The 15,176-nt window shown below is 40.2% G+C and overlaps 1 protein-coding gene across 1 annotated transcript in view; it reads right to left on the reverse strand.

The window, feature by feature from the left end:
* Positions 1 to 15,176, reverse strand: part of LOC124636061 (kielin/chordin-like protein) — a 65,283-nt gene that overhangs the window by 32,606 nt on the left and 17,501 nt on the right. The window contains exon 6 of the mRNA XM_047172015.1: positions 7,553 to 7,672. Within this exon, the coding sequence (XP_047027971.1) occupies positions 7,553 to 7,672 (120 nt within the window). The remainder of the gene's footprint in view (positions 1 to 7,552; positions 7,673 to 15,176) is intronic.

Consider the following 15,176-nt stretch of genomic DNA (forward strand, 5'->3'; position numbering starts at 1 on the left):
TGCTTATAGTTATTTGTTATACAAGAGTGCAAAGTTGCTTTTTAACCGCGGGCTCAATTTTGATGACCGAGCAAGCGAAGGATTCTAAAATTCAATAATTAAAATCCTGAGCGATAGCGAGGGAATCAAAAGAGCACAAGGTGAAAAATCTTTGCACTCGAGTGCAACACGTAACTTTTCATCCCACCTCATCGAGGAAATTACTAAATTCAAAAAAAGGAAATGGCACGCACGTTACACATGGCAAATTAAAAAGATGTAGGTACCTATTAAAATGTATTTATGCAAAATGGTGCAATTTGAAGTATTTTGAGACCCCTTGAATACTTTTTCAGGTTAAAAAAAAAACTCGCCGCTCTACATAGGCCTTAAAACGGTTAAATCAGTGTTTTTCGCATTTTTTAGGTTAGAATATCTCGAAACCCCGAGCTAACAAAACAATTATGAAGCCAAATTTGGATTCAGCGCACTGAAAACTTCCTAATAATCGAAGTCTCATTTCTGTGGCTGGAAATTGGTCTAATTTTGTTGACTTGAAACACTCGCTACGCTCGTGTTTCAATTTTAGAATCCTTCGCTTGCTCGGTTATCAAAATATGCCTGCCATTCCCTGCGTCTTGAACGAGTCCAGAAACGTTTCGTGTGGCATCTAGCTTTCACTGATGGTATCGCCAGAAGAGAATGGTCATATGAGAAGAGACTGGCACATTTTAACATGGCCTCACTAGCCAAACGTAGACAAATACTGGATGCTATGTTTGCCTATAAGATTATCAAGCAGAAAATAGATAGTCCCTGCTTACTTGCACTTTTTAGTTTCCGTGCCCCCTCCAGAATCCCACGTAGTGCCATCACGCCACTTTGTCCACCTTTCAGAAGAACTGTTTTGGGATCCAGCTCATCTTATGCAAGAATGTGTAAGGCAGTGAGTGGCTATAGTGATGTTGTTGATTTACACTTTGATTCTCTTTATAAACCGAAATCTACACTCAGTCGTTTACCAAGTGTCTGCTAGATGTTGCTTAGATTTAATGTTTAGATTTAATTTTTAGATTGGGTCTGTTGTAATTTAAGCATGAGGTGTTCACCTATAAGTAATTTTTACACTGCAATACTACATTTAAGCAGGTGTTATTTGGGGTCGGCGCAGCATATTTTCTCCTTCTTTACTCTTCTATCACAAGTAACATTCTTTCTTACCATATCTACTTTCACACAATCCATCCATCGTTTCTTTGGTCTTCCTCTTCCGCTATATCCGTCCACATACATACTCATCATCTTCCTCACAACATGATTCTCATTCCTCCGCATCACATGCCCATACCATGACATCCGGTTTCCACGCAGTTTTTCTGATACCGGCGCTACTTTCAAACTTCTTCTTATATACTCATTCTTCACTCTATCCATTCGCGTAACGCTACACATACCTCTTGACATTCTCATCTCTGCCGCATGCAATTGTCTTTCATTCGTAGCTTTTGTGGGCCAGCACTCTGATCCATACAAGACAGCAGGTCTGACCATACTTTTGTAAATTTTCCTCTAAAGTTTAAGGGGAATACGAGGGTCACAAGTTGTTCCCGGTACCTGCCGCCATTTCATCCATCCTGCGCTAATTCTGTGCGTAATTGTCCGATCTATTTCGCCATCGCCCTGAATAAGCGAGCCGAGATGCCGGAATTCGGAGCAGACAGGAAGAAGTGCGTTAGCAAGCGTTATGGCTTCAGGACTGGAGAGACCGCCGAAATCGCAGAACATGTATTCGGTCTTGGTTCTGCTGATTTTCAAGCCAACATTCTCCAGTCTCTGTTGCCAACTCCCCATTCTGCTCCGGATCTCAGGTCCATCGTCACCAACCAGGACAATGTCGTCGGCAAACAGCAGGGTGCCTTCTCCTGTATGTCCGCCGTCAAGGCGTCCATAATAAGTAGAAAGAGGTAAGGACTTAAAGCCGACCCTTGGTGCAGGCCCACAGCCACACTAAACTGGTCAGTATTGCCGGCCGACGATCAGACATACGTACAGGACTGCCTGTACATCGCACGAACTAACTCCACATACTTCCCAGGTACACCTTTCTCTTTCATGGCCCACCACAACACTTCCCGAGGCACCCTATCATACGCTTTCTCAAGGTCAATGAACACCATGTGCAATTTCCTGTGCACACGTCTGTACTTCTCGCACAATTGGCGAAGTGCGAAGATGGCGTCCATTGTCCCTCGACCTGGCATAAACCCAAATTAGGTTTGGGTAATTTCACTCTCTGCTCGCACTCTTTTCTCTATCACTTTCTCCCATACCTTCATAGTATGCGACATGAGCTTTATCCCTGTATGGTTGCCGCAATCTTGAACATCCCCTTTATTTTTGAAGATGGGCACTAGCGAACTACTGCACCATTCTTGCGGGATGACTTCTTCATGCAGCAACTTATTGAAGAATAAAGTCAGCCACATACATCCGTCCTTCTTTAACACCTTCCATACTTCAGCTGGTATATCATCAGTGTATCATCAACATTCATTCACACATCTACCTTCCATCTCCTTTACTAACATTTTGTCCACAACTTGGCTCCTAAACATATCAACACATTCTTTCTTCTCTAGCATACGCCACCTAATCCTTGGAGGGGACCAATCTTTGTTGCTTTTGGGCGAGACAGTTACTTTGACATCCAGGATCACAAGTCGGTGCTGAGTGACTAGTGCTTCGCCTGGTAGCACTTTGCAGTTTTTGACACAGCATAGACTACTCCGCTTCACTAGGAAGTAATCTATCTGTGTCGCGTGGTGGCCGCACTTATGTCACGAGCTGCTCCTCTCGTTTATTGAACCACGTGTTTATTATGGCCAGGTCGAAGGCACAGGCAGCTTGTAGTAATGTTTTGCCCCTTGCATTCCGGATTCAAAAACCCTTACCCCCATGCACTCTCTCATATCCATCGCTCTCTCTTCCCACGTGACCATTAAAATCCCCGCCCACATAGACTTCCTCACTATCCTGTACATTCATCATCAAGCAGTCAAAGCTCATGTCAGTACCATAACTATTTATTTCACTTCGAGTTGGGGGATGTCAATTCTCAATTCTCAATTCTCAATTCTTTTTTGTGTTCTTCAAATTAAGGACAAAAAATATTTAATTTCTTTAATACTTTAGGTATAACGCTCTATAGGAACTGAACACTAACTTTTGCAGCGGATACTTGCCTGGTCAGCTAATTAAACACATTAAAAGCCGAATTAAGAAAAAAAAACGAAGGATAGAAATAGTCGCCATACTTTTTTTTTAAGTGAGTAAAATAATTATGAGAACTCAAATTAGGTAATAATTTAGGTTTCCTTCATTAACATTTTTCAATTCAGTTCAATCAATACGACTATACCTACTATAACGGCCGAACCGTTCAGAGAATGCGTTCCTGACACCTATCAGTTAGTCACGACTAGTGATGGGCACAACATAACACTAAGTTCGTTACCGTTCCTCCAAAATGAACCGCCGCATTACTTTAAGATTATTTTCGTTTTAAATTGGCGGAATCATATAAAATTTATATTTTAGTTATTTAAGTGGAAACCAAAAAAAAGGTAATATTCATATAATAAAATTGTTTTAATTATTCTCTGTTACAAAGTTACAATCTGTATTTCTATGCAATAAAGTAAGTACATTGAATTGAATGTGCGTACAGAATATTAATCAGACTCCGATTCGCTTGAGGAGGTGGTGTCTCATCATCATCTTCGCCTACATGTATAATTATAATATTATCAATAACAGAATCAATCCTGATATCTCGGTCAAAATGTTCCAAAATCAGGTTTTTAGTCTTCCCAACAACCTTTGCTCAGTCATCTCTTGTAACTTCCCCGCAGGCTTCTTTTAATAGGGTCATCATCTTTTTCGTCCTGAATGGCGGAAAAGTATTGTGGCGGGCGGCGTAACCTTTTATTTGAGCCCAGATTAGCCCGATCGCGTTATATTGGCAATGATACGGTGGAATTCTTAGAACGCGATGACTGTACTCCAGAGCCAGTTCATCGATTTGGCGGCCCATAACGCCATTGGGGTTACCATTTTCAACCTAAATATAAAAATGCTATTTTCTATCGCGCGTTCGGTTTGGTCATAGTTTTATTTTTATATTTCATAAAAGTTATTTATAGTCCTTTATTTTCAAATTCTTAAAAAGAAAAACAAAACGTATTATTAAGTAAGTAAGTATAACTGTATAAGAACAGATTACGATACTTGCCTGTTATTTTTAGCACAGCACTACAAAATATAAAGCGCTGACATAACCTTGTAATAACGCAGTATACATTTAGAAAAATATTGTTTACCAAGTTATTTGACACTCAGTTTGGCACAAAATTATAACATTCATTGATTATTGATATAATAATGTTGTTTTAATGCTCATCAATTGTTAAAACGGTAAACAACCAGCAAAAATATTTTTATCGTAACTGCAACGCCATTACAAAGTTACGTCGTCAGTTCAATCGCGACGTGTCAGGAACGCATACTCTGAACGGTCGAACTAGGCTATTTAAAATAAAGTTTTGTCATGCGGATTCATTCATACCACTTGAACTGTAATCAGGACATGGTAATAAATTTATTATTAAAGAAGCCTTGTTAATAATAGCACTAAAAGTCAAGGTTTGAGAACAACTGAAAACCGACGCCAAGGAAAACTTGTCCGCAAACAGACTTTACAGTGCTGTTATAATGGCGTCCACGGCCGATTTCGGCCATAGCGGCTGTTCTCATTTTAAGGAGATCAGCCAGCTGCGCAGGACATATTATAGAGCACGAGCATTTGCGCTGACACAGGTGCACTCCCTATTTATTCCTTCCCTCTCATAACCCGATGAGACGGCAATCCGACACGACCGGAGAGAGATCAGGCGCAGGACCGACATTTACGTGCTCTCCGATGCACGGGTGAATGAATCACCAACTTTCAGACTACGGGCTGCTTTGTGAAAGTTTGAGAAAACCCACAAAGCGATTTCGACCCGACCCGGGAATCGAACCCGAGACCTCGAGCACAGCAGCCGCGCTTGCAATCAACGAAGCAGTCATATAGTGGTGTTATAAGGGATAAGAGAACCATTCATATTATTCGGTTCGGTTTTTTCCGGAGTCATCTGATGCTAAAAGGACGAAAATTGTGTCTGCAGAACTTTAAGATGACAGCAGGATCGGGAAAACCTGTAGTGCGTGTGTAACAGAAGATGTTACTTTTGGAAAAGCACCGCGTGTCCATACTGTACTTAGCGTTTTCTATCATATGAAAGTTAATCTGAACAAGTATTGAAAAATGATTTTTTATCTGATAAAACAAAGAGATTTGATGACTTCTAAAAAAATCAATTGATTTTAGTCACCTCCAAAACATGTGATGGAACCAAAGTACATCAAGACAGTTCTCAAACTTAGGTGGCTAAAATGTTACAGTGTGGGGCTGCTTGCCACTGTTTTAAAACCCTTCAGAGAGGTATTATTAAAAATAGGCTAATTCGAGTACTATAATATTTCAGAAACAAGCATATTGTTAGAAGCTAAGCATAATTTCCAAACTAGAAAGGACTTTCCAAATTAGAAAAATTCCAAAAAACACTGCAAGAGTAGTAAAAAATACTCTTTGATCGGGCAACTTATGACGGTTTTGGTTTGGCCTATTGCAAATCCAATGCAACAAAAACTGCTAATAGGTGAAAAATACCATGGCAACAAGTCGTACATTGGACGTCGATCAATTTTACATAGATTCTAATTAACCAAGGAAGAAAGTTCAGATAGCGACTTCTACAAAACTGACCGCTTGCTCGTTCAAGGATGTCGTACTGTTATTGAGGTAAAAGGAAATAAACCAAATATTAATACTTATTGAAATTTTTAATAATAGCGTAGAGAATGTTGTTGTAGAAAGGTAACTCCAATAATAATAATAATTTGTATTTTTTCCTCTGAGCAAATGGAGTGTCTTTGGAGATGGCCAGCTCTCGTTATGGATCAAACCGCCCGAGAATCGGATAAAGCGAAAAAAAACTAGGTGAGGGGGATTATTGAAGATATACATTATTTGGTTGACATTAGGTAGGGTAGTAGTAGGGTTGACATTTCTCAATTCCCTCTTAAATATTTTAAAATAGAAAAGAAAGTTCCAATGGCAATCTGAAAAAAGAAATACAGATGAAATGCCCCGGTAAGTATTAATTAGTTGACCACGACTGTATGTATTTTTGGATTTGACCTGGCTACCGCCACTCTTAGGGCAACCCCAGTCACCTCAGAAAGATGTCCACCACAGAACCGCCCCGTATCCGTACACATGTGGGGACAGAACCTCGTCTTGGAACCGAACCGCACCTGTGGAACATAGGCTGGGACTGGGTGCTGAGAGGCGAACTCTCGTCGAGCGCTGACTTCACGTGTTATGCCCAGGGGAGCTCGCACAGGGAAGCGACGTTGATAGCCACGGCTGCATTACAAGAAGAAAAGCATAGAGTCCACCATTAAGTATCTAATGGGTAAAGCGGGCGTGCTTTCAACGTTGCTTTCCAACATCTCACTATCCCGTGCAAGAGATGAGGCTAACACCAGTTTGGGAACTTGGGAGCTCACGGCCCCGCGTATACTCGCAAGGAGACACCGGGGTGGATTTAGCTGGTAAGAGTCCTGCACACCCCTCCGCCTCTACCTCCACCACTCCCCACGTTTGAAGAATGGCGTACTTAAAAGTTATCAGAACCGCAAGTGAGTCGTAGGGGAAATTAGGGTGCGAAGTAATTGACCGTAAAGACTTTCTAGTTAACATTAAATATTAACAATTTTTAGCGACTTAAAAATTTTATTGCGCAATATTTGTTGTGTGATATTGCGCAACTTAATACTCTAGCCTGCCTCTCATATTATAAAAGTGGAATTTTTTCCACTAATAATCTACTGCATATCAAATAAATGACTGCAATACAAATTAACTACTTGATTATCTAAACATGTTGTACTAAAAAATATTTAAAATAAATCAAAATCAGATGACGTTTTTATCTAATTTACAACAAAAATCTAGCTGAAACCACAAATATACGGATTTAGAAACAATATGCTGCCCTATTCCTAGAGTGCAATATTCAAAACCGCGTAGGCGTGGAGGGGCGAGGCGGCCTGCGGTGGTGAGTGTGAAAACCATCTGCGACGATAAGCTCGCATGGTACCGCCGGAGCCCCGCAGCGCCGGAGCCGTGACAGAAGCCATGCTTGCATGCTGTTCCATCATCACATGTTTGCTTCCATGCTGCATGCCTTGTTTCACTTAGAATAACCCATTTTCTTGAAAGTTTAATAGGTGATGGATTCCAAAAAAAAAAATCTTTACATATTTTGTTGCACACGAAGAATTTGATGAGCAGTGTGCAATTCAGTATTTTTGGTGGTAATTTCGAATATTTTGATTGAAAAAAGGGAATTTACAGTTAATGTATTAAATACTACCCATTATAAAATACCAAGATATTTTGACTTACCTGTGGCAGCCACCACATTCTTTCTTTCTATTTTACAGTTATACTTTTGTTGGTTAACATTCAAGCAATGACACCGCCAACTTACACCCAATGGAAATTGTTTTCCTAAAGGGCATTTTGCTTTATCTTGAGCTGAAAGTAGAATAAAAAGTGTGGCTTTTAAAAGTATGGTATGATCATCTGAAAAAAAAAAGCAAAAGCCACAATGAAAGACTAAAACATTATAAAATGTCTCTTTTAATAAACAGAAGAAAAATTTTGGACTTCACATTTCTCCACACGCTTTTCCCTTTACGTCATGACTTTTATTTAAGTTCGAAAAAAATATATATTGTAGGAAACACTAAATAAATTAGCAAGATGAAGGGGCAGGCCATATTGCTCGCAGAGCGGATGGCCGAAAAGTGCTGGAGTGGAGACCACAGACTAGCAAGCGCAGCGTAGGACGTCCACCAACAAGGTGAACAGACGACCTTACAAAGGTCGTCGGACGCTGGATGCAGGTCGCCTCCAAACGGTATCTGTGGAGATCTAAGGGGGAGGCCTGTGTTCAGCAGTGAACGTTCTATGGCTGAGATGATGATGATGACTAAATAAATAACACGTGTTACCACATGAGTAATGTTATCTTTACCCGGATGGAGCTGTACAACACGACCCAACCTCCATTCGTTAGCAGGTAAGTTTGGTTCGTAAATGGTTACCAGTCATTCAACTTCGGCTGATGGTTGCCATGTTTAAACCATTTTATTCGCTGTTGCAAGGTATGTAAATAGTCCCTTTGCCAAGTGCGCCAAAAACTCTGAGATAGGCGCTGTAAGAGCTGCCAATGAGTACGTAAAGTCTCGTTTTCAGAATGTGCCGGTTCGGGCAGAGATATTAAAGGTCGACCGATGAGGAAGTGGCCAGCTGTAAGAGCGTCAACCTCGTCGGGATCGGAAGATAATTCGACTAAAGGTCTAGAGTTTAACATGGCATCTACTTTAGTTAAGATCGTATAAAATTCTTCAAAGGTTCCGATTATACGTTTGAGATGGTATTTGGTAGATTTTATACCGCTCTCGAATATGCCTCCGAAGTGAGGGTCCGAAGGAGGATTGAGCTTCCACGTAATTCCTCGAGAAGCGAGCTGATTGGAAATACTGTTGCTATTGCGGTTGAGCATTTCGCTGACTTCCGATAAATAACGTCTGGCACCCACGAAGTTAGTACCACCATCTGTGACTATAGAGTGACAAAGTCCTCTGCGTGATACAAAACGATCCAAGGCCGCTATAAACGCTTCAGATGTAAGCTCGGTGACGAGCTCGAGATGAACTGTCTTGGTAGCGTGGCATACTATGAGGCAGAGATATGGTTTGTAAGTTTTGGCGTTACGGCGTCGACTTTCTTTTATGATAAACGGACCTCCGAAGTCGATGCCGATTGTTTGAAAACAATGACCCGGTTGTAGTCGGGAAGGTGGAAGATCACCTTGAAAAGATTGAAGTGGAATTGGTTTGATTTTAAAACAAATCACGCATATTGATAAACGCGATCTGATGAGATTCCTGACGCCGAGTATCCAATATCGAGGCATAATTAAAGATTGGAGTAGACGAGGCCCACAATGAAGGTAAGTTGTATGAAAGTGGTCGATAAGAAGAGTACTCAGTCGTGAAGTTTTAGGTAACAGATATGGATGTTTGACGCGACAAGGTAACGACGCGTGCTTAAGACGTCCCCCCACTCGCAAGATTCCGCGAGTGTCCAGAAAAGGAGAGAGTTTAGATAAATGTTTAGGTAAGGGTCTATTGGATGCAATCAAAGATATGACATCATTAAAACTTTGATGTTGAACATATTTTATTAAATGGTCCAGAGACTGACTTAGCTCAGCGGCTGTGAGGTAAGGTAGTAAGTTACGGTCAGAACGTTTTGCTTTCGCGTTTTTGATGAAACGGTAGATCCATGCAACCACTCTTTCCACGTGGGAAAGAGAGGAGTCGCGTTCCATGGTGGAATCGAGTAAGTCAGCTTCACGCGTCACAGTTGTGTGACACGCGCGTGATGAGGGCTTAAGTTCTGGCACGTTATCTGACACTTCAACTGCTGATACAGGTAAAGGGTTCGTGGTGCAACCACGGAGGACCAGACCACCAAATTTGAGCTGAAGATAGAGATAGGCATGATAAGCCACGACTACAGACATCGGATGGGTTGTCATTGGAGGACACATGTCGCCACTAAGTTGGCACAGGACTGTCGTTAATAAGGACCACTCTGTAAGCAACGAAGGTCTTAAGTTTGTGTGGCTCAGTATTCAACCACGACAATACAGTCGAGCTGTCTGTAAAGAAGATAGATTTATTTAAGATGATTTTGGAACTAAGCAAGGAGTGAATGCGATTTACTACTTTGACCAGCAATACAGCACTGCACAACTCTAAACGGTTAACAGTCAACACTTTCAGAGGTGCAACCTTGGACTTAGCAATTAAAAGATAAACTTGAACACCGTGAGAGGTACGACACGAAGATAAACACAACAGCCATATGCTTTCGTGGATCTATCACAAAATCCGATGAGTTGAAATGCTTTAGTATAATCCTACGAGGGAGTTGTATTAGATTTAAGTTATGGAGATCAGCTATAAAGGTTAGTCATTCTACAGCTACATCCGTAGGCACAGGTTCGTCCCATGATACATGGGATCGATGGGGACTTTTGACATTTTATTGTGATGGTAAACTCAAGCTCTCCACCAAAATTCAGCTTTCCGGGAATTTTTGTTATTTCAAATGTCTATTTTGACCGGGGTACAGTATAAACAACCCACCCAAAACAAAAATGTGAAAGACTGCCAAGTTCGATAATATGGGAATGCTTCGCCTATAAAAGAAGTGAGATCTGAATAAGTACCAAGTTCCATACACATACCTCAGTTAAAAATAGTTACTTTTTAATGATGTTACTTGGCAAGTTTTCATACACCTTGTGATAAACCTACTAAACGCAATGAATCAAGTATTTAATTTTCTATTAAAACTTGCCAAGTAATCATCATTAAAAAGTAACTATTTTTAACTGAGGTATGTGTATGGAACTTGGTACTTATTCAGATCTCACTTCTTTTATAGGCGAAGCATTCCCATATTATCGAACTTGGCAGTCTTTCACATTTTTGTTTTGGGTGGGATTTCATTTATTTTTGTAAGGTTGTTTATTTTATTTTTTTCTTATGATGAAGTTAGTTAAAGAAATGTCTCATTTATACTATCTTTTAGATTTTTTAATATGCACTATGTTTCTTACAAAGAAATGAACTAGATTAACTATGACTAGATTTACCAACTGACTAACATGACATGTTATCATATATTATGTTCGTGGATCAAAGTTACACATTCGTTATTTTCGAAAGTGATTCACACTTGACCGTTTTCAGATTTTTACTTTACTTTGACTAAATACAAACCTTTGTACCATTCTATGATATATCTTCTATGATATGTTATATAAATATAGATAAATTTAGTTCGTTTTAGTTCCTTAGGGGTATAAATTTACACCGGGTATAAAACACCTTCATTATTTTGAAACCGACTCATACTTGGCCATTTTCAGATTTTTCCCTTTACCTTGACATAAAGACCTACCTCCATGCCAAATTTCAAGTCAATACGACCATTGGAAGTGGTCTAGGTTTTTGATGAGTGAGTCAGTGAATCAGTGAATCAGTGAATAAGTGTATAGTAAAAATAGCGATTTTCTGACGTCAATATCTCAAGACCTACAATAGGTATATTAATGAAAATTTGTATTTTAGATAAGTGAGGGGGTCTCAACAGATACTAGAAATTTGATATGCGTAAATAAAATAGATTTTGAGTTACAGGGGGGTCGAATTTGGCCCGAAATGGTTCGTGTAATATAACCCACGGCCGGTGTGTCGCCTTTTTTGCTCGAACTTGGCGGACACACTGCCGTGTGTCTAGATGTCATTTAAAGAAAGACCGTTAGTAGTTTTAGAGCTAGCATCGAATACTATTCCCAATTTAGTGGTCGTGCTCTCTGGACGAACGACGCAACTGTGAGGGATGAGATAACGATTGAGAGTAGGTACTGCAGGGTCAGGTGCAGGATACATATCGCACGCCCAGAACAACACTGCACTAAGTCAAAATAGCTTATTTTTCAGAATTGACGAAAAAGTGTTATCTCACTTTACGTCGCAGTTTTTGTGAATGTCTTGCACATTATCTGTGAAGAATCCTATGGGTGTCAGGATTATACAGTGCAGTAAATTCTAAATGCGTTAATTAACCAAAATAATGCCTTTTTTTACTTACTTCACTGTTTTGGACTGACAAAATGAAATGAAAAAGTATTATTTCGAGTTATGTCTTTTTTACTGATTAATTATGAAATAATGCACTATTATTCTACAGTTTTTGTGTAAAGATTCAATGAACAATAAAGGCATATTTGTTTTGTTTTCAGGAAAAGATCTATTAACAATGAAATAAAACACGAAATTTTAACAAAATCAGTAGGTATATATTTTAAACATAAACCATTACTTGTTACATGTAATACTGAAATAAAAAACAACAGAACAATCTTCTCATAATCATTAAACAAAAAAAAGGCAAATTTCGCTGAAATAATCATATAAAATATTAAAACAAGACAGTAATTATCAATAAACTCTTTGCCTCTCTAAATTACCCAACTGCCAAAACTGTTTAAAAATGTCTTGTCGTACCAACTTGTCTCTTTTAGTCTTGCATTTCTACTATGCTCGGTGTTTCTCTACGTGATCGAATCCGAAATGAGGAGATCCGTAGACGAACTAAAGTCACCGATATAGCCCACCGGATTAGCAAGTTGAAGTGGCAATGTGCTGGCCATATTGCTCGCAGAGCGGATGGCCGATGGGGTCGAAAAGTGCTGGAGTGGAGACCACGGACTAGCAAGCGCAGCGTAGGACGTCCATCAACAAGGTGGACAGACGACCTTATAAAGGTCGCCGGAAGACGTTGGATGCAGGTCGCCTCCAACAGGTATCTGTGGAGATCTAAGGGAGAGGCCTATGTTCAGCAGTGGACGTCCTATGGCTGAGATGATGATGATGATGATGATGATTTCAACTTGCATTTGTCACCACAAGGTCTATAAAATCTTTTTCATTTGCTATGTTCAGATAAAAAAGAAACAGGTACCTCCCTATCGTGTACTTCATCGACTGATGCCGCCACCGCTGACGTAGGTACCAGCAGTCGATTCTGAACACGATTTATTTTCGGTTTCTTTTTCCCCGCTGCCTTGTTGAATAGAAGATGTGGTTTCTTCTGTAGTTACTTCCATTGCCTTCTTCAATAATAAAAGACATCGGCCCTTCATTATCTCATCATCAGCCTATCGCAGTCCACTGCTGGACATAGGCCTCTCCAAGTGCACGCCACTGAGATCGATTTTTGGCTTCTCGCATCCAGCTCCTGCCAGCCGTCTTGCGCAAGTCATCACTCCACCGTGCCTGAGGACGTCCTACACTACGTTTGCCGAGGCGTGGTCTCCACTCTAGGACTCGTTTACCCCAACGGTTATCGGTTCTTCGGCTAATATGGCCAGCCCACTGCCACTTCAGCTTGCTGATTCGGTGGGCTATGTCGATGACCTTGGTTCTCTGACGGATTACCTCATTTCTGATGCGATCCCTAAAAGAAATGCCGAGCATAGCTCTTTCCATAGCCCGCTGAGCGACTTTAAACTTGTGGACCAGCCGTACCATCAGTGTCCACGTTTCGGCTCCGTAAGTCATGATGTTAGAACTCGACGTAGCTTCCCAAATGCAGCCCAACCCAACTGAATTCTCCTATTCACCTCGTCAAAGTCGTCGTTCCTTCATTATCTGCGAAATAACAATGACAATTTAGATTTATTCAACAACAGTGCATTATTTCGAAAAAAGTATGTTATCAAGTTGTAAATATGGTACAAAACAAATTAGAATTATATTACTTTTAAATTATTATATAAGTAACAAGTCTGCGTATATAAAATATTTATTATGATTTGTTTAACAAAATTAGGTCATCATTTAAATCTACCATCAATACTGCATTATTTCACTGATTTTCACTTTTTACGAACAATACTGAACCATTTTCGAATAATACAAAAAAATTAACATACCTTCATCACCAACAGGGTATTATTTCGAAATAGTGTCAAACACGTTGTATAAACACAGTCACCAATACTGAATTAAAACGAAATAACTCGGAGTAGTTTTAGCACTACATTCAACAACACCTCACTATCACAAATTAATTTACTGTTGCGTCGAGAACCTGCGTGCTGTTCCCTAGGCGGACAAGTTGCAACAGGAAATAGTTTTGTGTTCGCGGTATGATTCTGGCAACGCGTCGGCACCAATAAAGAGTTAGCACGCCACCTCTTAAGTATTTTTGTAAATATAAATATGCCTGTCTTCGTGGGATATGCAGCAAATTTTTGGCTATTCAAATACATAGATAACTCTGTTTTGCGATTTTTCGACATAATGCAGTGTTGTTCTGGGTGTGCGATATATGATTTAAATTCTCGCACTCGCGCATATAATTTACATAATCGGATTTAAAAGTCGTGGTGGCCTAGTGGGCAAAGAACCAACCTCTCGAGTATGAGGGCGCGGGTTCGATTCCAGGTTAGGCAAGTACCAATGCAACTTTTCTAAGTTTGTATGTACTTCTAGGTAAATCTTAGACACCAATGGCTGATAAAAAGGTGAAGGAAAACATCTTGAGGAAACCTGGACTATAAAGTCTGAAATCACCAACCCGCATTGAGCAAGCGTGGTGATTAACGCTTAATCCTTCTCCGTGTGAGAGGAGGCCTATGCCCAGCAGTGGGATAATAAAAAGGCTGTAACAGAATCGGATTTAAGTTCAGTCTGACGATTAAGTTTCTTTTCATGATTAGTAAAACGCGAGAGTGTATTAATGTAAGATTCACCCAATGACCGATCGCCTTCCTTTAAGAGGTAGGAGACATATCGGCCGTTAGGTTCGCGATAGGTTAGATCTGTGTACATGCATTCGCAGGTATCATTCTCGGGTACGGTGATAATAGCGCGTGGTGGTTCCTCCACTTCCCAAAATTTTTGAATTTGTTCTTCTAATTTAATAATATATTTAATAAATTAAATGTGGTGGCCACTAAAGAGCACGCTGTGTTCAAGGGTGCAGAATTAGAATTGACTGCCCCTGTCAAAATCCACCCAAAAACGCTATGCAGAGCGGTAGGTAAACCGGGCCCCAGATTGATACGTTGACCGTCATAAATATCGTGGAATAGCTCCGCCCCTATTAATAAATCAATTTTTGTGGGAACATCATAGTCGCGATCAGCTAACACTAGATGTTTTAAGCGTTCTCGAACGACTTATGGTACTTTAACGCTAGGTATTAGAGCTGTAATGTTATCTAATACGACTGGTTTGATATTAAAGTGCGGAGCATCATCATGTACAGGTAGTATAGTGCAGTCTGTCACCCCCTTTACGTGTGTAACTGAGTTTTGTCCTAGTCCGGCTATGGTAAGATTATACCGGCGGAGTTTCAACCCAAGTGTTTTTGC

The sequence above is a fragment of the Helicoverpa zea genome, chromosome 13 (genome assembly GCF_022581195.2).
Source record: "Helicoverpa zea isolate HzStark_Cry1AcR chromosome 13, ilHelZeax1.1, whole genome shotgun sequence".
In the NCBI taxonomy this organism is placed as follows: Eukaryota; Metazoa; Arthropoda; class Insecta; order Lepidoptera; family Noctuidae; genus Helicoverpa; species Helicoverpa zea.